This window comes from Littorina saxatilis, linkage group LG5, assembly GCF_037325665.1.
Source record: "Littorina saxatilis isolate snail1 linkage group LG5, US_GU_Lsax_2.0, whole genome shotgun sequence".
Lineage (NCBI taxonomy): Eukaryota > Metazoa > Mollusca > Gastropoda > Littorinimorpha > Littorinidae > Littorina > Littorina saxatilis.
Genome location: NC_090249.1, coordinates 60945148 through 60970492, shown reverse-complemented (window position 1 = coordinate 60970492; position 25345 = coordinate 60945148). Strand labels below are relative to the sequence as shown.

The window sequence follows — 25345 nt, the reverse complement described above, 5'->3', positions numbered from 1 at the left end:
TGATTCACTGACCGTGGCTACCAGCATCTGGACTGACAACGGATCACTTCGTCTGTCATCCCTTCGTCTGTCAACCCCAACGACTTTGCAACCTGACAAGCCCTGAGCTACCACCATCTTGTGACCTGACAAATTCAGGCCATCATGTGTACGACCTTGCTTGGATGTCATGCGGGGTTGAAAGAGGCCGGGAAGACGTTTTGGGATTTCCCCTGGTTCTGTGTGTGTGTGTGTGTGTGTGTGTGTGTGTGTGTGTGTGTGTGTGTGTGTGTGTGTGTGTGTGTGTGTGTGTGCAAGCATGTGTGTGAGATGAATGTGTGTGAGATGAATGTGTGTGTGTGTGTGTGTGTGTGCGCATGTGTGAGAGATGTAATCATGTATGTGTGTGTGTGTGTGCGTGTGTGTATGTTAGAGATGTGCATGCGTGCGTGTGTGTGCATGACAGAGGTAAATAATGAGAGCCACACTGAAAGCCAGGAAACAGATGATAAATGGCCTTCACAGGGGCACACACTTAAGGGGCCGGATGATTACATAATCCGCATACACTTCAGATGATTACATAATCCGAATATCCTTTTCTTTTTACCAATTAACCCTTCTTTCTTGCTGAGAACAAACGTACCAGAAGACAAATGGACTACAATAAAGACAGGACTGTCAAAAAATAAAGACATTTAAAGGCACAGTAAGCCTCCCGTAAACCATCACAGAGCTCCCCGAGCGTCTACATACAGTACAAGCATACTTCCATTTGAACGCTCCCCGAACGGGAACATCCTGGCTGCTTTCTGTCGAGCGTGAGAAATTTTCAAAGAATTTATTTTCGTGGACTTGGTCCTAAACAACAATGGCGCCTCGTTTTGGTGCTGGACGGCTGATATGATACCGAAAATCACGCCCGGACAGTAAGCCTCCCGTAAACCATCACAGATAATGTCATGCTTTTACACACAGTACAAACACCCTTCCATTTGAACGCTCACCAAACGGGAACATCCTAGGTGCCCTACGTAAAGAGCGAGCAATTTTTAAAGAATTAATTTTGCAGATTGTCTCGAACACTTTTTGGACCCATCCTGAACTCAGGTCAAACATGAGTTACTTCCCTTCGGGTCTCATTCTATCGATGTAAACTGGCGATAGCCGTGAATCGATGATTATCAAAATGTTTTTGGACCGTGGTGCGTTTTTGCGCTAGACCTAACTTTTAAAATCTAAATAATAAATTGACAGCTTGTTACACAAACATTCTTTAAATTTTAATCATAAAAGAATTTTTTTTTCATCAAGACAAGATCAGTACAATTCGAAGTTGTGAAAGTTTGAAAAAAGAAAAGCCCGGAAGCAGGGTCACGCAAGGGTCGTAGCAGACGACGGTTTATCAGTGCATATCGCCGTTCCTCTCAACAGTTAAAAGCTATCGCTAGAGTTCTTGTGAACCACAGCCGTTTGTTTCGTGCATAAAAACGTGCTATTGTAAATAAGCTCACATCGAGTCGCATTCAAATGACTAACTGACGACTACATTGTGAAAAAGGGAAACTGGATCACACGGGTTCACGATGGCTCAGGGGTAAGATAAACCACGCAAAAATAAATTCTTTGAAAATTGCTCGCTCTTTACGTAGGCCACCTAGGATGTTCCCGTTTGGTGAGCGTTCAAATGGAAGGGTGTTTGTACTGTGTGTAAAAGCCTGACCGTATCTGTGATGGTTTACGGGAGGCTTACTGTGCCTTTAAGCAGACCTAAAAAGTGGAAATCTCATAAACTCTGCAAACTTACCAGGACATAAAAGGGCTAATTTCTTTCCCACTGTTTCATGGACTATGACAAATACTCCATTTGTCTTGCACCTTGTTGTAGACTGGCCCTACAAGTTACAACAGGTGTGCAATTTGCAAAGCAGCAAGCGCAAATGACATGCACTGTCCTGGGCTACCCAGTGAGGTCTTTTACCATTGCATGCTGAGGAAAAACAATGCAAATCTGCTCCATTTGTTCAGTTACTACAGCGTTTATCCTGATGTTACTCCCAGCAATAACAACTCAAAATATTCTACCTGCAAGTAAGCTCAAATTAGACTTGTAGTGTATCACCAGTTAATGCCCCTAATATGTTAAGAGGCCTGTGCAGATGTAAAGAATCCGTAGTTACTTTAATAGCCATATTCCTGACTGCAACCCAAAACACAAGAACAGGCTAATGAAATTCAATGAAAACAAAACCGTTGTATTCTTAAGAATTTCTAAGACGTACCTAAATATGCATACCAGAATTTGCAGTAGACATATCAACTGAAAATATACTAAACAACTTTTTCCCAACTTCTTTTCATTAATATTACATTTTTATGCAAAATCAGTTTTCAAAATGTTGCATTTTGTACCCCAGGTCACCGGGACGGCTGAAACAGGACCACTGTTTTATGCTTGCAAGCAAACTAACTTCTGATACATGTACATGCACTTGGTGGATGCCAGTCTGCAGTAGCTCAGCAAAAAGACAGAAAAATGACCCTCAAACGTGACTGGAGGACAGATTCCAAACACATGACAAAGGCAACAAGACGCAGCATCGACTGTGCAGAGCAGAGCAGGGAACATTTCTTATAATGGGAAACCCTCTAGCTCAAGCTTGACACGTCATGGGGAAAAATTGCATGAATTATGCCCAGATGTAAATCTTCAACAATTAAAGCACCTTTTCATTGTGGCTGTGGCAAAAGACTTGATGTTTTGAGGACAATGGCTTGGAAGTTGGATGGCTGGCTCAGAGTGTGATTAATGGGACGAGCAAGGGGCAACCTGCCAGTGGGTCCAGGTTCACAGTGAACATCCTTTATTCTGCAAAGCTTTTACACAGAAAAGGCTCAAAAGTGTTTCACCAAAAAATAAAATCTGCAAGTCTTGCAAATACCTTAGAACTGATGCGCAATATCCACTTCTGAGGAGCTGTCAACTGTTTCCAGTTTATGTACATGGGAAGTGATTCATGCAAGAAAAAAAATCCTTTTTATGTCTGGATTTAAAAAACAATAGATCTTTTTCCTTTCGAAATATGAACATGACACTGACAGCATCGTATATCAGTCTGAGCCTCCACTAACCCTTCTTGCTCATTAATATTCCATCAGGAAACAAATGTGGAAGTTGAATTTGGAAGTGATAATAACAGGCCAAGACCCGAGCATCAACTTCATGTTCCCCCTAGTAAACCTGAGTGCACATTTCTGCCAACATCAGAATTGGATCAATGTAAAAGTGAAAGTAAAATTATAGAGGAGCTATCGTAGAAGCTACTATTACTAAGCCAGCAGGTTCTGCATCTCCCACCATCTATTTTCTGTAAACTTTCAAACCCCTTAAAAAAATATCACAACTGATTTCTAAATCTGGAAAACTCTCTCTCTCTCTCTCTCTGAAAAGTCTCTCCACACACACACGCACAATGATATCCTTGAGCATGTACCTTCCACTCACATAATGTACTTGCTTTGTTTCTTGTCTAAGAAAGGTTTTGTTAAAATGTACAAGTCTGTGCATGTTCACAACCTAGCTATACCTTCTTCTTCTCCTGCGTTCATGGGCTGAAACTCCCACATACACTCGTGTTTTTGCACGAGTGGAATTTTTACATGTATGACCGTTTTTACCCCGCCATTAAGGCAGCCATACGCCGCTTTGGGAGGAAGCATGCTGGGTATTTTCGTGTTTCTGTAACCCACCGAACTCTGACATGGATTACAGGATCTTTTCCGTGTACACACGAAGGGGGATAAGCCACAAGCAGGTCTTCACATAAGTTGACCTGGGAGATCGGAAAAATCTCCACACTTAACCCACCAGGCGGCCGCGGCCGGGATTCGAACCCTCAACCTTCGGATTAAGAGGCTGACGTCTTACCACCCCGCCACAGCGCCCGTTTTCTAGCTATACCATTGTAAAGTACTTGCCTCAAAGCAGATCTTATTAAGGTTTGCTTTAAGGGGAAATGGGGGATGACATCAGATCAGACATTGTTTACATTAAGTACAAAACAACAACACTAAAATCTGCCTATAAATAATTGACAAAGTCTGATTCACACATCAATGTTCAACTAGGGCAACAGCAACAACTGTGTTACTATGGGACATTTTATCCACCCTGCAAGTTACTATCAAACACTGTTTCCCCTGTGAACCCAACCCACAACAAAGTACCCTGCACACACAATCAACCCCCTCCACCCCATCCCACCCTGCAAGTTACTATCAAACACTGTTTCCCCTGTGAACCCAACCCACAACAAAGTACCATACACCCCCCCCCCCCCCCCCCCCCCCCCCATTCCACCCTGACCTTGAAAATACACAGCCAGCCAATGACATTACGTCACAGCACACACCCAAACAAATTACAACCAATCAATAAGTCTGACACAAAGGCAGCCAGTGGAAATCCCATCTATAATCAGGGACCAATGACAATGCTTGTGATGTTGCCATGCTAACAGCCGGGTCCTCAGCGCTAAAAATAGCTCACACTCACCAGCTGGTGGGAGAGCAATCAATATTTTTAGCTGGGGGTAAATTCTTGGGTGGCGGCTGTTGGTGGGATGACGATAGCTTCTGGAAACTTGTGGATACTGTACTGAGTCACTCATAAGACTGATGCAAGTTAGTTTGTGTATGAGCAGACAAAGATTGACTGAAAACAATTGAAGCTTGGTTATCATGACTATGTGCTGCCACTTCATTATATTTTAACAGTAATACAATGTACCTCACTTTTTCACACTTTGTAAACATGTGTTTCTGCAAAAGGGTACACAAATGGACAACCGGTTCACACAAAAAAAGAGCAACTTATTTCATGAACCATGCTAACATCCTGTTTTGTAACCTTCACAAGGAAGAGAAGTGACAATCTTTTTATATTTAGTCAAGTTTTGACTAAATATTTTAACATCGAGGGGGAATCGAAACGAGGGTCGTGGTGTATGTGCGTGTGTGCGTGTGTGTGTGTGTGTGTGTGTAGAGCGATTCAGACTAAACTACTGGACCGATCTTTATGAAATTTGACATGAGAGTTCCTGGGTATGAAATCCCCGAACGTTTTTGGCTCACGAAGTGTAGCCTATGCGATGCTAACTTTTGTCTGTCTGTGCGTGCGTGCGTGCGTGCGTGCGTATGTATGTATGTATGTATGTATGTATGTCTGTGGTAGAAACTTTAACATTTGAAGACGTCATATTACATTGACGTCACATTATGACGTACGAGGGTTAGACGTCACGCGATGGAATTACTGAAAGTCTCGGTGATTGTTATTTTGAGCGGGCCGAGACTATTTGGCAGTCGTGTCCATGTAAGTAGGCTACATGCAGACAGACAGATCTAGATCTAGTGTCTCGCTTTCTTGCACAGTTTCACCTATGCTCTTTCTGTGTGCGTGTGTGTGTGTGTGTGTGTGTGTGTGTGTGTGTGTGTGTGTGTGTGTGTGTACTGTGTGTGTGTGTGTGACGGAGTGATTGAGTTTGTGTTACTGTTTGTCTATTTCTTACGTGAGCCTTGAAGGCTTCGCCTCTTGTTTTCATTTGTTTGATAAATGTCTTTGATGACGTCATATCCGCCTTTTCGTGAAAGTTGAGGCGGCACTGTCACGCTCTCATTTTTCAACCAAATTGGTTGAAATTTTGGTCAAGTAATCTTCGACGAAGCCCGGACTTCGGTATTGCATTTCAGCTTGGTGGCTTAAAAATTAATTAATGACTTTGGTCATTAAAAATCTGAAAATTGTAAAAAAAAAATAAAAATTTATAAAACGATCCAAATTTACGTTTATCTTATTCTCCATCATTTGCTGATTCCAAAAACATATAAATATGTTATATTCGGATTAAAAACAAGCTCTGAAAATTAAATATATAAAAATTATTATCAAAATATTTTTTTCGAAATCAATTTAAAAACACTTTCATCTTATTCCTTGTCGGTTCCTGATTCCAAAAACATATAGATATGATATATTTGGATTAAAAACACGCTCAGAAAGTTAAAACAAAGAGAGGTACAGAAAAGCGTGCTATCCTTCTTAGCGCAACTACTACCCCGCTCTTCTTGTCAATTTCACTGCCTTTGCCATGAGCGGTGGACTGACGATGCTACGAGTATACGGTCTTGCTGAAAAATGGCAGCTACTTGACTAAATATTGTATTTTCGCCTTACGCGACTTGTTTGTCCTGAAATGGCTATGAGAAACTGGCCAGGGGGAAAGAGGGGTGTGCTACTTCACTGCCAATTCTGTTGCCTAAATCACAGACCTCACAGACAACAAGAGTAAGACAGAGATCGACATGCCTGGATAATGACAATCAAAAGTAAAGAAGCAGAACACAGCTCCTGTCAATTCCTACAACAGGGGTGTGTCACTATAACTGACAACTCCACTGTACAAAGCACAAACATCACAGAATAGTCTAACTTACATAACAGGGGAGATGTCTAATTTTACATAACCTCTGTCTCAAGAAGACAAAGTATGGAAGTAGCTAGAACATGTGGAGAAACACAGGGCCTGTTACTGTCAGTGTCCCAGCTCACACCCACCGCTATATGAATATGTATAAACTAGATGAATACCCACATTGTGGACAGTGACCTTCTAAAAATAGTAACGGGAATATGGATTGAGCGTTGTGGACAGTGACCTTCTAAAAATAGTAACGGGAATATGGATTGAATTGACGCCACACGAAGGAAGGGAGATAAACGCAAAACACTGGAGAAGATTAGGAAGAGTTACTGGGAATGGATCTGGGAAGATGAACAGAAAAACCAAAATCAGTTCAGCGCTGCGCGTTGAGAGCACGTGTTGAAAATTCTCATCGACCAGGTTGTGTCCGGGGTCTACCTGAATATGCCCACCAAATTTGAAGCAGATCCATCGAGAACTTTGGCCGTGCATCGCGAACACACACACACACACAGACAGACACAAGTCGTATACATATATATATATATATAGATCATAGACCTTGAAGACAATGGAAGTCAGCCTTAATTTGCATAAAGGACATCATGGGGTCAAAAAGACAGCGTCGACGTCCTACTACAAGGAAGAGTTGCCCTTGTTGTCAACCCTGTTGTATAAATCACACACTTTGCAGCAGAAAACAGCGGCAAGTTATAATCTGCAGGTACAGCAGTTTTCACTTTCAGTGCGAACACCCTCCTTGGATATTCCAACAGCAAAGTACAGAGTTACGCCCCCTTGTACTGTATAGTCTCCCCTCCCTAGTTGCAAGATGTCGCACCTGACAGGTAAACGCTAAGTTGTCGTGAAGAAGACAGGTGAGACTGATGGGCACCATCGACTGGCATTATGATTGTTGTTCTAGTAATTATGAAATTACACTTTTTACTACTGTCAGAAACCCGTAGTCGACCACTGTGAGGTTATTCCTCGTAAAAATTTAAATCTCTTGCTATGACAAAAAGACAGTTAAGATTTTGAAAATGACATTACAGTTTTTAACATGCGGAACACTTAAACAAAAGCAGTCCAACCTTGATAGTTGCTGTGGTGCGAAGCTGAAATCTTTTAGTGAAAAGGTCTTAGAAATTTTCTACAGCTATAAGTACAAAATACAAAATACAGTCACTGCACTTCTCAGACAGGAAGGAAGGTTTAAATAATTCCAACACACACACATTCTGCAAAAATGCATCAGAACACTAAACCGTTTATTTCTGGGATTTATACTCTCTCCTTGTCTAGACCGAATGTTCTAGAGCTGATACATGTTATGTACCACAACTCAAGTCTGTCGGCCTAGAACTTTTGAGGGCGAGGACAAGTGCTGGTGTCAAGTGTCAATGTTGCACACAAGATCTTCTTCACACACACACATCTAAAGTTGGTCATGTTCCATAAAATGATGCACCAAAACTAGTGCAAAAAGTAAGTGCGATCGGTCAGCAGGAGTTCAAATAACAAAGAACATTGCACTGTACCTAGAACACTAAACCGACGCTAATATAAAGTGTAAAAGCTAAAACCATAATCACACACTTCGTCAATACAAGTTCTCATCACTCCACAGCTCAGTAATTTAAGATGAGCGCTCAGCCTTGTCGGGACAAAAGCTTTCCTAAAATAACAAAATGGGGGTAAGTACCATGCAGACAATCTCATCACCTGCATAGAGTTACAAAACACAGTGCATTACACAGCACTTGAAGCACACACAAAACACAGTGCATTACACAGCACTTGAAGCACACACAAAACACAGTGCATTACACAGCACTTGAAGCACACACAAAACACAGTGCATTACACAGCACTTGAAGCACACACAAAACACAGTGCATTACACAGCACTTGAAGCACACACAAAACACAGTGCATTACACAGCACTTGAAGCACACACTACCGGGGTCAAACTGCAAACCACAAACATTCTGTCATCGAGAAACTTCATCATTCAGCAGTACATCAACACCATCTCCCACTCAGTCCTTATCAAACAAGCAAGATCACACACAAAATATTTCATTGTTATTTTTTTTAAAGTGCTGATATGAACAATATTATGGTCAGCTTTGAGGGGACAAAAGGACTCAGTCAGTGAATGAAATCAGATATGTCGCACTCTCCCCATTGATTAGTGTAAGAATCAAAAGCATTAGTATCGGGGTCACTTCAACCCAGCTTAAAAAAATGGCGAGGGGGGGGGGGGGGCGCAGTAGAGTAGGGTCAGGGTTGCAGGTGTTTAGAGGAGTTGGGGATGGGGCAAGAATACAGAGGTTTACAATTTGGAGGCAAAGGGCAAAATGTAAACGTTGAAAGGTTTAACTGGTTTACTGCATGTAGCATGAACATTGATTTGATTGGGAATTGTGGAGTACAGTCACAGCTGAAGCTTTCTTTCTATACACACCACTACCCTGAGCAGGTCTCTCAACCTTGATCTCTGAGCAGGTCTCTCAACCTTGATCTCCGAGCAGGTCTCTCAACCTTGATCTCTGAGTAGGTCTCTCAACCTTGATCTCTGAGCAGGTCTCTCAACCTTGATCTCTGAGCAGGTCTCTCAACCTTGATCTCTGAGTAGGTCTCTCAACCTTGATCTCTGAGTAGGTCTCTCAACCTTGATCTCTGAGCAGGTCTCTCAACCTTCATCTCAATTCAAACCTCATTACCTTGTCAATGTCAATCATACATGATGTGAGTGCTACACAATTCACAAACACTATCTGTATCTCTTTTCTTAACAGTTCCCCTCCTCAACCGCCGCCCCCCCCCCCCCCCCCTCCATCCACATCATTCGACTTTTCCTGTTTTACTTTCCCTTCAACAACAATCATTCACAGAGTCAATGAATGCAAACGTAGATATCCTCACTGACTCATAGTCATGGGAGTATGACGACATGTGGCTCACTGCCCTCAGGCTGATCAATATTACTTTCTCCCGAGGAACACTCGCTTTTATTTTAAACCAATCAGTGAATCCACATTATGAACGCTGAAGAAGAAGAATACTGAACAGCTGGTTTGAAAAGCAAGGGATTTTCCAGACGTATGCAATGATGTTCGAAGTAAGTTAACAAACAAAACAAAACAAAAAAATAGGGAAACAAGAGAAATTTGAGTGAATAGTTGACAGTGTTCTATAACTGATGTCAACCTGCACTGAATTACATTGTATTCTGTTTGGTACTATTTTGTACACAGAGAAGAAGGAAATTCTTAAAGGTCCTTGTCTACATTTTTATACCGAAATCGCCATTTGACCATTAAAATGCAGAGTCTACAAATATCAACAATACACCCCCTTTTGATCACGAAAGACGAAGCCAGTGTAGCCGTTTGAAAATTCATTGTAGTATTCCAGCGTAGTACTCATAGTAGGATATCCTTATTTGGAAAATGCCAAGCGCAAAACTCCTCTCAAATCCTGTGCATTTCGTGCGTTTAAAAAAAAGCGTGGACAGCGCTCCAGTGTCAAACCTACTGCTGCACTTGTTTGGGCGTGGCTATAAGCATAGTGACATGAATTTGATTGGTCAGTATTTTTAGGCAAAGCACATGTTCTCAGCAAACAGAAAACAAAATATTGGAAGCGTGAGTCACGCTACCCAAAAATAAAATCTTTTTTATATATTTTGTTTTCTATAACTTTTTTCCCCATGGTTCATTCATCAATTTACATAATTTTGTATCGAAATCTAACCATAAGATTATTGAAAACAAGTCGCGTAAGGCGAAATTACTACATTTAGTCAAGCTGTGAAACTCACAGAATGAAACTGAACGCACTGCATTTTTTCACAATGACCGTAGTCCGCCGCTTGTGCATAACGGAGTGAAACTGACGAGCCTGTTCAGCGCGGTTGTGGTTTCGCTGTGCTGCATAGCACGCTTTTCTGTACCTCTCTTCGTTTTAACTTTCTGAGCGTGTTTTTAATCTAAACATATCATATCTATATGTTTTTTGAATCAAGAACCGACAAGGAATAAGATGAAATTGTTTTTAAATCGATTTCGGAAATTTAATTTTGATCATAATTTTTATATTTTTAATTTTTAGAGCTTGTTTTTAATCCAAATATAACATATTTATATGTTTTTGGAATCCAGAAATGATGTAGAATAAGATGAACGTACATTTGGATCGTTTTATATAAAAAAATTTGTTTTACAATTTTCAGATTTTTAATGACCAAAGTCATAAATTAATTTTTAAGCCACCAAGCTGAAATGCAATACCGAAGTCCGGCCTTTGTCGAAGATTGCTTTACAAAAATTTCAATCAATTTGATTGAAAAATGAGGGTGTGACAGTGCCGCCTCAACTTTTACAAAAAGCCGGATATGACGTCATAAAAGACATTTATCGAAGAAAAGAAAAAAACGTCTGGGGATATCATTCCCAGGAACTCTCATGTCAAATTTCATAAAGATCGGTTCAGTAGTTTGGTCTGAATCGCTCTACACACACACACACTCACACACAGACAAGACAGACAGACAGATAGACACACACACATACACCACGACCCTCGTCTCGATTCCCCCTCTAATAATAATAATAATAATAAAGTGTATTTATATTGCGCCTATCCCTTACAAAAAACAAAAATATTTGGCTCTAAGCGCATTACAACATGTGTAGGGACTTGGTACAATCAAGTCTGACAAATACAATTGCACAATATACAGTCGGTCTCTTAGGTAAAACTGGGAAAAGCAGCTTCGACATTTGAACACTGCTACTAGAAGATCCTCTAACAATGCATACTGCTTTACAATATGCATTTATGTATAAATATAGTTAAAGAGCATCGAGTTAATAGGAATTACAAAAGGTTCTTATAATAAAACTATCTGGCGAACGACGAAGAAAAAGAAGAATAAAACTATCAATGTCGATGTGTAACAAGTCATTCAACGTAAATGGCCAAAGAACAACAACAAAGCAATGATGATAAAACAGTTATACTCAATGGCTAATAACGAGGCAGAACTAAATAGTATCGACACAAGATTAAAACAAAACATATTCCTGGAGACACATTTATACATGTATCAAATAATCAATATACAAAATACAGCCCTCGCACACTCGCACACACACGCCAAGGCACGTGTAGTCGCACTCATACACCGCGACAGCTATCGCGCGCACGTACAAGGGAAAAACAGACCCGCATGCCGATTTCAAACACGGAAATAAACAAAGCAACAGGCACATGAAACAGCACGCAACCTGCCCCCAGCCGGCCCACAGCGCGCTACGATGGCAAGTGACCCCTCTCCTCAATGTGGCAGATACTGAACAGGCTAGGGGTTGAAGTATTGCCGGAAGAGGTGTGTTTTTAGAGAGGACTTGAAGGAAAGGAGAGAGGTAGAAAGGCGGACAGACATGGGCAGAGAGTTCCAAATAGAGGGAGCTGTGTAGATAAAGGCGCGCTTGCCGAAAGCGTTCAGTTTGATGCGTGGGACAACAAGGTGCCCTGTGTCAGCAGATCTGAGGTTGCGTGTGGGGACGTGTGGCTTTAAGAGCGAAGACAGGTAAGAAGGGGCAGAGTCTTGAAGGCTACGGTAACACAGGGTAGCTATTTTATATGTTAAAACATTTAGTCAAAACTTGACTAAATGTAAAAAGCAAACATGTAGACGACCACCTTTAATGTATAATTTAAGCAATAATATAGTATTTTCTCTGGTCAGGGTGAACACAGAACTGACTTTTTTTGTTTGTTTCAAAAGTAGCACATTTTGCCTCTGTGAGTTATTTTGAGCTGAAACATGGGAACTTGGAGTGAAGAGCGTTGTGCAGTGTATGAATATATAGCTGCCTGAATATTTTTTAAGCCAGAAAAACATGGGATGCTCTTTACTCTCACATGGTTCAGACCTGTGTTCTGTTGGCATTAACTCTTGTCTGGTACCAGTTTTTTTTAAACTGTGAGCGCTTCTGTTGTCCCACAGAAAATGTATCAAAATTAAACACACACACACACACACACACACACACAAACAAGTTGCATTTCTGTGTGTGGTTTTTATGGGTGGTTTTGTTTTGGTATTGGAATTGTAATTTCAAAAATTTGTAAAGCGCGTGGACTTGCGCTATAGAAAAGTGATTTATTATTATTGAACAAACATATGTCCACGGTTTGACCAAAACATGGGATGCCGACAGAGAACTCGTTTCTGAAACAGGGTTAGCTGTGGCTCACTCTTGGGGGCAAACAGATCTATATAGTCTCTTTGAACAGTATTTCACATGTGCTGAATGATATTGATACACTCAAAAAGCATGATACTTGATAACTCCCTTGCACAATTGAAAAATATGTAGTAAATATGTTGGTGTCAATACACTTACCAAAATAAAACTTTTAACAAAAAACACTTAAAAGAAAAAAAAAATGTACAAATTCACCGACAAAACTAGTCCCTGGTACCCCTTCTGCCCTGTGAACCCAAAGATGTAACTAAAAGAACAACTATTTATGATCAATCACCTGAAATGCTCCTTTTTTTTAAACAGAACAACATATAAAAGATAGGCCTTCTAAAGTTCTAGTTCTACTTTGTGAAACACAAATTGCATCCTCAAGGTGGAGTCAAAATTAAGCGCTAAGATGAAACCTGCTTCTTTCAAGGCAAATGACATTGTACTGTCAGTGTCTAGTATCAGTGCCATTGGTAGTTGGGTTTTTTAAACAAATATGTTGTTATGCAATGCCATTTAAAGTTGTGGCTGGGGTTTGTCAGCTAGTGAAAGTTTGCTGAGTTTTTTTGGTTTTTTTCTCTAAAAAAATAATAATTTAAAAAAGCCCGTGTGATGAAAGTGCTGTAGCTGGTGCAACTTGTGGTGTCGCTATCATTCAATGATTCCCATGCAAAGTTACTAATAATAATATAGTAATAATACTATTCCGACAAAGAGATGAATTCTGATTACAAACAACAGATCTGCATAAGCCCGTTACAAAAAAAAGGGTATACACATTGTGTGTCTCTGCCCCCCTGAGAGTGATCATACGCTGCCTTGTGGATCCCCGATGTCTCAGGGGAAAGTTGTGCCCACACCTTCCGGTCTTCTCCTGCACGGTTATCACTGCTCGGTTCGTAAAGCAACTTCTGCTCATTCCTTCAAATGGTTTTACTTAGCCACAAAACCAACATTTAGTCGCACAAAACTCTAGTTGGTGTACTCTCTTTAAGACTGCAAGTTAACCTGTGTGTGCGTGCGCGTGTGTGAGAGAGAGAGAGAAGATATGATGAGTCGTGTTGTCAAGATCGCCTCATGAGAAACGCCGGTATTCAACGTGTAAATAACGTTCGCGTTACGAATTAACGCATGCACACTCAAGCAATACAAACATTTGAAGAAAAATCAAAGCGTGATTACCATCAGGAGGTTTTGGGAGCTCCATGCTAGTTGTTTGTTCGCCGTTTCACTTGATCAGATTGCTACCAGCCTGATTTTAGCACTTGGTTTCCGGTTCGGAACAACAGCTCCGCAACATAACCTAGATTCACCCTTCTTCCACAACAACAAAAATAGAAAAAGGTTTAAAAGAAATAGGGTAAAGACAATGAGCAAGAATGCAGACCGAGAAGTTAAAGTGGAATTAAAATATGTGGGATTGTGTGGCTTTGTTTGAGAAACTGCTTTTCATTGTTCACAGCGCGTAGTTGTTGACCTTAAACCAGGTCACACAGACACAAAAACAGAGAACTAAACTGCCAGTTCTACGCGTTGTGCTTAGCGCAACTTAATTGTGCAAAGTTTATCTTCTAAAAATAATGACACATGCACAACTATATTGAATGACACGGTGTATGATAGCTGATGAAAGTAGGTTGCATGGGGTGATCGGGAATATTCATTGCGTAAACAATGAACTGTGCCACCTCGACGAAAACACGGAGATAGAAATCTGTGCTCCGATTGGTCGAGAGAGCGCGTGACTCAGTCCACGTAGTCGATTTGCTGGCGGACGCTAACAAAACTCCCGTCGAGCCTCCGCTTGGTGTCAGACAGTTTGTTGCGATCAGAATGGGCAGGTGATACCGCGTTGGGAACTTTTACTTTAGGCGAAGCCCGGCTATGGCTGTGGTTGTCATCGACAAAAAAGAGAAAGTAGTGAAACAAATTTTCCCCAGGGAAGGATTTTGACAACTTCAATTTCTCTGGAAGCGTGTTTTCAGGTGATTTCTTTTGGATTCCCAACAGAGGAAAGTCACTCTTGGAAATTTCTACACGAGTCTAATAGCATCCACATTTCTACGCAATAATGAGGAATGTAAGTATTATGTGCACTTGTGTTACGTCGATAGTTTGATAGTTAAGCGTCTTACGCATCATAAAAAGGATGTCATTAGTTTATGTGCATACTGGTTCTGTTGTTGTTGTGTGCCAAAAGACATGACCAAACAATAACAAAAGCGTCCGTCCGATTTCTCGAGACGCATTCTGATTGGAAAATGCTGGCTGACTTCACTTTCTATTTTTAGCTCTGGCTAACCGTTGCTTGAACGCGTCGTCTGCTACCGAAATAACAATGGTGTAAGTTGCATCAACTACTGTAAATCGAAGGCTAACCAGGTTTCACTTTATGTGAGCACTAAATTTAACTTTCAGGAGGGACAAACAAAGCAGTGTTTTCACTTTCGTGGTCTCGCTTGCTGCAGCAGTGCAGGTGTCGAGAGTTTTCAGGTATGAGAATACTTGCGGCTGTCTGCGGTGGAATTCGTTGCTCGTTTGAATGGATGTTTCTGTCTTCTATTTTATGTTGTTTAATGCTAAGTGCATTTGATTCTGTTTTCAGCTCGAGGAAATGGTTTTATCCCAGAAGTCGGCAGCCCGACCAGCCAGACCAAACAGCTTGGATTTGGACAACGTTCTGTGCCCGGACATGGAGTCTGTCTTTCCGGACATGGACATGTCCAACAACAATGTGGACAACAACAATCTGCACCCTTCTTCTGCCGCACGAAATTCGCGGAAGAAGAGGAGGCGGGCTGACATGCCTATCAAAAAATTCTTAGGTGAGGAACTGCTTGGTACTTTTTGTCATTGTGGTATTAGTAATGTGGTTTTTTTTCTATTAAGACCTAGGGATGGAACTTTTAGGACTGCTATAATTATCTCAAATGTTTTGACTTCTAAATTGACATTTTGCTGCTGGAGTAGATTCTCTTGTCAAAATATAATTTTGTCCCTGACATTAGTCAAAATTTCAATGTTCATACTTTTGAGTTTGATGCAGAACTGGGATAAAACCTCGAGCTAAAAACAGAACTAAATGTTTTTGTTTGTAAATATATATTGTTTGCTTTACATAGATTTGAATGAGAGTATGTGGTGAATTTTGTTAACAACTTCTTTGCTCATTGCAGATTTATACGAAACAACGGGGGAGTTTTTGGGGAACGGATCCTATGCTTCAGTTCAAGCCTATAGAAACATATCAAGTGGGAAGGAATATGCGGTAAAGGTGAGTACACTGGTGTTTTATCTTCAAAATTGTTGTGCAAGTGCATTTTGGTTTACTTTACTGTTGGTCGCTTTGGTGAAACTGAAACATAAGGCCTATATTTGTTAACATGAAAATGTTTTCAATGTGTGTGTGGTGGATTTAAAAAAAACACACTTGTGTACACATTTTAAATTGACTGTGTCTTTCCTGAAGTGTTTTTTCTTGTGTCGTTCGTTGCTGCTTTGCTCTGTTCAACAATTGCTAATCATAGAGTGTTTCTGTCTGTGTTTTGCAGATGATAGAAAAGTGCAATAGTCTGTCCCGGAGCAAGGTGTTCAAGGAAATCGAGATCTTCCATATCTGCAAGGGCAACGAGCATATTCTGAACCTAGTGGAATACTTTGAAGAGGAGGATCGCTTTTACCTTGTCTTCGACAAGATGGAGGGAGGAACACTTCTGGAAAACATCGAGCGTCGCGGCCATTTGTCAGAGAGAGAAGCCAGTCTCGTCATCCGCGACATTGCGAAAGCTCTGGATTTCTTGCACAGCAAAGGTGTGTGTTGTGTTATGTTCTTTTGCCTCTGTGTGTTTGTGTGTGTGTGTGTAAGTGTCAGGTTGGAATTCAATTTTTTTTTTTTTTTACAGAACTCTTATCTTTTCTTTGACAAATGTTGAAGCTTTTAAACAATAAAATGGGGAAAAAAGGCAGTACTGTTTCTCTGTTCCTTAATGAGCTTCAGAAAATCTGTTGGCAGTATGTTGCACATATTTCTGTTGGTGTGGTTTCCGGTAGCTTCATGTTCGTTTTGTTGTTGTGCAGGAATCGCACACAGGGACCTGAAGCCCGAGAACATTTTGTGTGAGCGACGGGATGAGGTTGTGCCGCTGAAGATCTGCGACTTTGACCTTGCCAGTGGCATCAACTGCGACGGTGACGGAACCAAGACGCCAGAGCTTCTCACCCCTGTGGGTTCAGCGGAGTACATGGCACCTGAAGTGGTGGACGCCTGGGTCGGGGAATCCTTCTCCTACGACAAGCGTTGTGACCTCTGGAGCCTTGGCATCATTCTGTGAGTAGCCATTGTGTCTTCTTTCTTTACTTTAAATTAAGTGTGCGGTGTGGATGAGTTGGGAGTTGCCTGCAAGTTAAACAAGATCTGTTTGTCTTGTGTTGTATCTTTCTTCATTTGGGTGTAGGGAACGCCTGTTTGGGGAGTATTTTTGTGCAGTTTTGTCTTGTTTTTGTGCACAACAATGTTGTTGTTCTAAAGTGTGTGTTATGTGTCACTAGAAAGCTTTCTTCTAGTTGTGTGTAGGAAACTTTTCAGTTTTTTTTTTTTTTTGTGTGTGTGGCAAGAATGTCCAAGTCTCCTCATGTGTAGAAACAACCTTGGTGTCATATTTTGACGGTATGTTTCACCTGTCCACAGGTACATTATGCTGTGTGGCTACCCGCCGTTCTACGGCCAGTGCGGGGAGGACTGCGGCTGGAACCGGGGGGAGGCGTGCCAGGACTGCCAGGAGATGCTCTTCAACAGCATCCAGGACGGCCAGTACTGCTTCCCCACGGGCGAGTGGACCCCTATCTCCTCCGCCGCCAAGGACCTGATCCAGCACCTCCTGGTGCGCGAGCCTCGCAAGCGCTATTCTGCTGCCGACGTCTTGAAGCACACCTGGGTCAACATCCCGCCCGCTGCTACTCCCCTGGCTACTCCACACATTCTCACCAGGTAAGGACGGCTGCTGGTTTATATTTGTGAGTGCAGGGTGCGGTTGATTTAGCTGGATGTGCGAGAAGAAAGTTCCTCTCAGAAATGTGAGGGCAGTTCTTTGGTGTGTGTTTTGCAGAGGCTGTCTGTGTGTGTGTGAGTTGTGTTAAGATTGTGTCTGTTTGTTGATGCCCATTTTTGCCCCAATATTCGTCACTGACCTCTACTTGTGTTTGTGTCTTGCAGGAACAACAGCACCAAAGACCTGGAGTCCTTTGCAGAGACGGCCATCTCCATCAACCGCATGATGCAGCAGCACCTGCACCTCTCACTCTCTCAGGCCCGCCCCTTCTTCCACTCCCTCAGCAGCAGTGCTGCCAACCGTTGCCGTGCCGACAGTACCACCAGCACCAACGCCCCCGACAGCGCCAGTAGCAGCAGTAGCAGCAACACCAGCAGCGACGAGCACGAGGAATTCTTGCCCAACGACTTTCTGGAGGAATTCAGCTCCGGCCTCCGGCTCTCACCTCCGGGCACCTCCAAGCTGGCCAAGCGCCGAGCCACGCTGCACGAGTGCGGCTTGACCTCCAGCAGCAGCGGGTCGGGGGACAGCATGTCTGTCAGCTCCGGCGGCAGCTGGAGAATGTGACTGGCGGGTGGGACTTGTGGTTGAACAGGGATTGCGTTTAGCTCCGGGTACCGATTCCAATGCAGCATGTGCCTGACTGTCCAGGAGTCTCGAAAACACGTAAAGGAGATACGTGGAACGGACCAAGGCCCAACTGTTCAGGAGAAAGGTCTGACGACATGTTGCAGATTATAATTCACAAGGATGCAAGGTTTTGACGAAGGCCGAGCACTGTCTCATTGCTGAGGTCTAACGATTTTGATTGCTCGCTGCTCTTTCTCTGCTACCGAAGCTTTGCCAAATGCAAGAGAATAGCAATAGTATGGTGGAGTTTTGCCAGCTATTGTATAGCATGCAGTCATATAAATAAGTTCCAAGGTTGATTTGTTTGCCAAGCACATATTGTTGCTGTTGTTTGGAGATAGAATACAAATTGAAGTCTCTCAAATTAATGACTAAATCGTTGAGGAGGGCAAAATGAATTCATCAAAAAAATGATTTTTTTTGTCCATAACTTGAAAAAGAATAAATTGAAGCTTTGAGTGGGGGAGGGGCGGTGGGTTCTGTTGTTAATGGGGTTGGGCTTCGATTAACATGAAGTCTGAAAAATGTTGCCTAAAAATCCTTTTGTTGGGGATAGGATGGCTGAGTTTAAGAAATGACATTATAGGTCAGTAGTACCTAATATTCGGCGGAAAATATTGTACAGGTGTACAGCTGCAGTATCGCTCGAGTTCTCGTGATTTTCAGTTTGTGGTTTCAGTCAGCTAACCCAAATGATTATTTTTACTTTTTGTACTTTTTCACCAGATTGCCAAATGGTTTGTTTAAGTGACAATGTTTCATCAAGAGTGTGTACCTTTCTGCGAAGAAAGTGAAAACTGTGTTGGTATAATTGATCTTTTTGTTTAACTGCTTCGTCTGACTACACTCGGTGGGCAATAGATGCTAAAATACAAATGTGTGCCTCGGTATGGAAACAAAAGAGGATCGTTCGAAGAGAAAATCCACAAATGTCGTATTGCTTCCACATATTGAAAGATGGTACCATTCCTTCCAGTTGGCTCAGTTCATTAGCTGAAGCTGTCGTATTGTTTTCACTGGTCACCTCCGACTCTCGTTAGATACCTTCCGTTTTGCAATGCCCGAAAAAAAAGCCCTGGCTTGTGACACGGGCATGCAACTCTTGGAGTGATTGGACAAAGTCGGGGAGCTGGTATTACAGTTATCTTCATTTGTTCATTCATTGGAGTTCAGTTGGCTGCTTTGTTTGCTCGTCGTCTATTCATAATCATTCATGGTCCATCCAAACCATTTTTTGGTTCATGACAATATAAAGTGCCAGTGTGTTGTGAGTATTTTTCTCATGATTGTGTGTTTGTGTGCGTGCATCTGGTGTATTTTCTGATGAGATAATCATTCCAACTAATGCATATGAAGGATAAATGGCCCATAATAATTCCCTCACTCCTTTTGCACCGTTGACTTCGAGAGATTATTTTGCAGAGAAAAGTTGACGGGTATTTTAGGACTTGATATTCAAGTAAAAGTGTACTCTCACCTTAGAAGGGGGGGAGGGGTCTATGTTATATTATTTTCTAGTAGGTTGGGTAGGGGGCTATGAAAATGAAATCGTTTCAGAGTCATAGATAATTCTCCCTGCTGGTTGCTTAGGTCTGAAGTCCATTTATTCTTTTTCCTTGAGGGAAAGTATTTGATGCATTATATTCCTCTAGACTCAAGTGTAACGTTTTACTGAGTTTCCTGCCCCGATCAAGTGCAATGTTAATTGTTATGTTGTTTGTTCCTCTTCCCATACCCATTCGTTATTTGGTAAAAGAAGAATTAGACCTACGAACTGTTGTACTACTACATTATTTTTGGAGTGCAGAGTGTAACCAAGTTTATCTGATCCGCATTGAGTGAACATGAATTTTTTTTGTGTGTATTTGGAATCAAGCTCACTTCATTCCACTGGTCAAGAGTGTCAGGGTGTATGAAAGATTGAAACAAGACTTTTGCACAAAGAATGTGAAATGTGTGACAATGTGCTGTTAAATTCTGTGGAAATGTGCTGGTGAACTGTATCACACAGTATGTAAATGTACCCGTAAAATGCGTGCAAGTGAATAGGTGCATGAAGAAAAACTCTGTCAAATGGCAAGCTAGTTAGACTGGTAATGCATGAGTGTATTTAGTTAGTACTAAGTAGCGATGATTGTGTGCGTGCCTGTGTTTTGATATTGCTGAAATGGAAAACTGTTCCCTATACTGACTGATACATGTATTAAACAAAACTGATGTTAACCTCTGGCCTGCATGTTTCACGCATGCATGGTGCTGTGGTCTTTCCAGGCTCGCAAGAGTCTACAGAGCATATTAGCTGTTCACATTTGTCTGTGATATATTTCGAGGAGAGAACTTAGAATTGGCTTCTTTTCAAAATTGTCAGGAATGGAAACGGATTGGAAATTGAAGACATATTGATATTTCTGCCTAAGTTCAACCTCGGCAGAAGAAACCAAAAGTTCCAACAGAATGTTTATTTTATGTCATAATTTTATTCACACCTTGCAGGTGATGTAAGTCTTTGCAGGTGATTTAAGTCTTCACTCGTTGAAACCAATGAAAGGAGGAATTCCAAGTGTCGCAAGATCTTTTCTCCTTTTTCATTTTCGTTTTTTTCGGATCCGTCTACACATTTTTGTAGCTTTTTTGGGCAAAGGATTTGAACTGGAAGATTTCTATGTTCTCTGCAAACTGAGGAAACCACACGGTTGGTTGTGTTACGTATGTGCCTTGTGCTGTAAGCAAGAATCTCACTTTTTTTTCTCTACGTCCCGTTGTGTATGTGTTTAGGAGCAAACGACTACCGCAAAAATGATCCACAATGTCATGATTGTTGAACATTTTTGACAGCAGTGGATAATCCACTGCAGTAGAGTAGTCCGATTCCTAACACATCCGCGGTTAACATTTCAAGTTCAGACCCTCTAGGCTTTGTATGCAGGCATTCAGGTTACTTTTGTCATCAATTCTTATAGTTGATCTGTCTGCCATTATCCGTTCAAGACTCCAGTGCTATGGTTTTTGTTGGTGACTAAAACAAAGAGAAATAGCATTGATTGTTGGAGAAAAAAATAAAATCTAAAAAAAAAAATAAACATTGTTTTATACGATGTGGTCTGTTGATCACTGGAAATAAAATCACTCACAATTTTTTTTCTTTCTTCTCTCGGTTGTTTTCAGAGATGCAGGTATTTTTGGAGTGTGTTTGAAGTTGATGAATGTCTGTCGCCTCAAGAAATGATTTGAACGGTCCCAGATTTTGGGGCACTTACGGTGCTGTTGCAATATCAATACATGAATAATGTTGACGTCTTGAAAACACCAGGTCTGCGTTTCTGCGTTTTACTGTCAGCAGAAAACGGTACCGTGGTGACAAAATCCTGTATGTCATGTATTCCTCAGGGTCTTTGATATTTTCGACACAGATGGAGACAGACCAATCAGAAAGACGTGGATGGGTTCTGTGCTGAATATTCATGGAGAGCAAGTGATTTTTTTTTATGTTGGCAAAACTAAGGAGAAGATTTTTACAGAAATAAATTTTTTATTTTCACTTCTGACTTTTGTGTGATGTTTGGGGTGGATTTGATGGTATGTGTGCTGGAGTTGTCTGATCGAGTTGGGTGTGTGTGGGATGTTTGGGGTGGATTTGATGGTATGTGTGCTGGAGTTGTCTGATCGAGTTGGGTGTGTGTGGGATGTTTTCTTGTGGCAGTGTTCTTTGTTTGTTTGTTGTTCCTGTCCTCTGTGTATGCATGTGTGTGAGTGTTTCTGTCATTTGATTCAGTTTGATGGCAAAGTGCATTGGGAATCAACCTCTGCTGTGTCTTCCTGCAACCACAACATATATTTCAATTACATCAATTTTTTTTATTTTTACAAAAACGGCATACTTGAAGTGAAGCAGAAACAACACACTGCAGTCTTCTTGTCAAACAACAAATACATATTTCAATTGCATCAATTTTTTTTAAATTTTTACAAAAAAAGCAAAAACAATCCAACACTGTGGAGTCTTCTTGTCAAACAACAAAACAAATACAAAATCTATTCAATGACACTTTGCCAACTCTGCAGTCAACTTCGGCAAAAAAAGAAAAAAGCGGGTTTTCACTGTTTCCAGACACACACAAGTGAGCCTATTATCCATCCTGACTTCGGATATACAGGCAATAGCCGTTGAGCGATGTGATCAGAATGGAGCCTACCCTGCAGTGATTCCCAACATAATCCGTGATTCAAGGTTGCATTAGTTTTCTCACGTGTTTCCCGAAGTGGAGTCCGCAGATTGAAGCTGACACTCCGAGTAGCTGAAAGAGCGTGGCCTACATTGGAAGTGGAGAACGTTGAATTTTAAATTTGATTTGAGCGCTGACGACATTTTATTTTTAAAAGACCTAAATTTTTAAAGTTTTAATTGCGGTTTCTTTTTTTGTTAATAGGGCCACGTCTCTGTTACTCCGAGCTTTGCATTGGTTTTAGTTATTAAATGTCTCTACTCTAGAGGTGGGGGATGGTACAGTACACGTTTCAAAGAATCTGGAAACTCTCTCTCTCTCTCTCGCTCTATATGTCGGTTTCAACCGTCCCTTCCTGAACAGTCATCGATTCAGCCGTCCCATGACTTAGCATACGACCTGACACATCGTCAGTGAAACCTCCACGTGCCAACTCAACAAGAGAGCAAAACATGGGAGGGTCACTGTACGTGTATCATGTGATGATTCGTTGGCCGAGTTCCATGTGGCACGCTGCCCCTGCCTCGCTCACTCGCTTTGCTGCCACGCGCTATTTCACTGAGGCTGTTACCTCCCAAACGACCTTGCCACGCGGGAAACCCCCATCACTCCCCCCCTCCCTCCAATACGCTGCCCCCTTCATCACCCCGTTCTTGTCTTCTCCGTTTTTACATTTAGTCAAGTTTTGACTAAATATTTTAACATCGAGGGGGAATCGAAACGAGGGTCGTGGTGTATGTGTGTGTGTATGTGTGTGTGTGTGTGCGTGCGTGTAGAGCGATTCAGACCAAACTACTGGACCGATCTTTATGAAATTTGACATGAGAGTTCCTGGGATTGATATCCCCATACGTTTTTTTCATTTTTTTGATAAATGTCTTTGATGACGTCATATCCGGCTTTTCGTGAAAGTTGAGGCGGCACTGTCACGCCCTCATTTTTCAACCAAATTGGTTGAAATTTTGGTCAAGTAATCTTCGACGAAGCCCGGGGTTCGGTATTGCATTTCAGCTTGGTGGCTTAAAAATTAATTAATGACTTTGGTCATTAAAAATCTGAAAATTGTAAAAAAAAATAAAAATTTATAAAACGATCCAAATTTACGTTTATCTTATTCTCCATCATTTGCTGATTCCAAAAAACATATAAATATGTTATATTCGGATTAAAAACAAGCTCTGAAAATTAAATATATAAAAATTATGATCAAAATTAAATTGTCCAAATCAATTTAAAAACACTTTCATCTTATTCCTTGTCGGTTCCTGATTCCAAAAACATATAGATATGATATGTTTGGATTAAAAACACGCTCAGAAAGTTAAAACAAAGAGAGGTACAGAAAAGCGTGCTATCCTTCTTAGCGCAACTACTACCCCGCTCTTCTTGTCAATTTCACTGTCTTTGCCATGAGCGGTGGACTGACGATGCTACGAGTATACGGTCTTGCTGAAAAATGGCAGCTACTTGACTAAATATTGTATTTTCGCCTTACGCGACTTGTTACATTTAGTCAAGTTTTGACTAAATGTTTTAACATAGAGGGGGAATCGAAACGAGGGTCGTGGTGTATGTGTGTGTGTGCGTGCGTGTAGAGCGATTCAGACCAAACTACTGGACCGATCTTTATGAAATTGTACATGAGAGTTCCTGGGATTGATATCCCCGAATATATTTTTCTTTTTTTCGATAACTACCTTTGATGACGTCATATCCGGCTTTTTGTAAAAGTTGAGGCGGCACTGTCACACCCTCATTTTTCAACCAATTTGGTTGAAATTTTGTTGGTCAAGTAATTTTCGACGAAGCCCGGACTTCGGTATTGCATTTCAGCTTGGTGGCTTAAAAATTAATTAATGACTTTGGTCATTAAAAATCTGAAAATTGTAAAAAAAAAATGTTTTCATAAAACGATTCAAATTTACGTTTATCTTATTCTCCATCATTTGCTCATTCCAAAAAAACATATAAATATGTTATATTTGGATTGAAAACAAGCTCTGAAAATTAAATATATAAAAATTATGATCAAAATTAAATTTTCGAAATCAATTTAAAAACACTTTCATCTTATTCCTTGTCGGTTCCTGATTCCAAAAACATATAGATATGATATGTTTGGATTAAAAACACGCTCAGAAAGTTAAAACGAAGAGAGATACAGAAAAGCGTGCTATCCTTCTCAGCGCAACTACTACCCCGCTCTTCTTGTCAATTTCACTTTGCTGCGTTGCATTGCGTTCAGTTTCATTCTATGAGTTCGACAGCTACTTGACTAAATGTTGTATTTTCGCCTTACGCGACTTGTTTTCTTTTTTTCATGTCCGCGGATCCGCCCGACTTTTTTTTATCGCGTTGAACGAGATTTTGTTACTCAAGTCTGAGAAAGCTCACGCTATTCTTGCTCAATACTTTCTTTAAGTAAAATCACTCCTAATGGCAAAGCAGAAAAGCGCGATTGACAGAGCTGAACAAAGTCCGGGTTTCACTCCGTTCGTCGTTTCAGCCACAAAGCTCCGCATTTTCCGCCACTGTAGCTTGGAAGTGGAAGAGGTGCCTACCTGTTTTAAATGCCTCGCTCTGTCACCTGCCAAACCACAATTTCCCGCCCTGAGCCTCTGCACAGGTATGTTTCAACTGGCGCTGGTCCAAGTATTTTGCTGTCTCCGCATTCCGACGACTGCAGCCCCAATAATAATGATAATAATAA

General features: G+C 41.3%; 2 protein-coding genes across 3 annotated transcripts in view; one reads left to right on the top strand and one right to left on the bottom strand.

Moving 5' to 3' along the window:
- The window catches only part of LOC138967626 (calcium homeostasis endoplasmic reticulum protein-like), a 50024-nt gene extending 35977 nt beyond the window's left edge, over positions 1-14047 (bottom strand). For both annotated transcript variants that reach the window (XM_070340230.1, XM_070340231.1), the window contains exon 1: positions 13917-14047. In XM_070340230.1, the coding sequence (XP_070196331.1) occupies positions 13917-13941 (25 nt within the window). In that variant the 5' untranslated portion in view covers positions 13942-14047. The remainder of the gene's footprint in view (positions 1-13916) is intronic.
- A 482-nt stretch (positions 14048-14529) lies between these two features.
- Positions 14530-21950, top strand: LOC138967625 (MAP kinase-interacting serine/threonine-protein kinase 1-like). The gene is made up of 7 exons (XM_070340229.1): positions 14530-14814; positions 15340-15559; positions 15911-16008; positions 16286-16544; positions 16812-17061; positions 17422-17721; positions 17947-21950. The coding sequence occupies exons 1-7, from the start codon at positions 14806-14808 to the stop codon at positions 18347-18349; spliced, it is 1539 nt and encodes a 512-aa protein (XP_070196330.1). The 5' UTR covers positions 14530-14805; the 3' UTR covers positions 18350-21950.
- The last annotated feature ends 3395 nt before the right edge of the window (positions 21951-25345 follow it).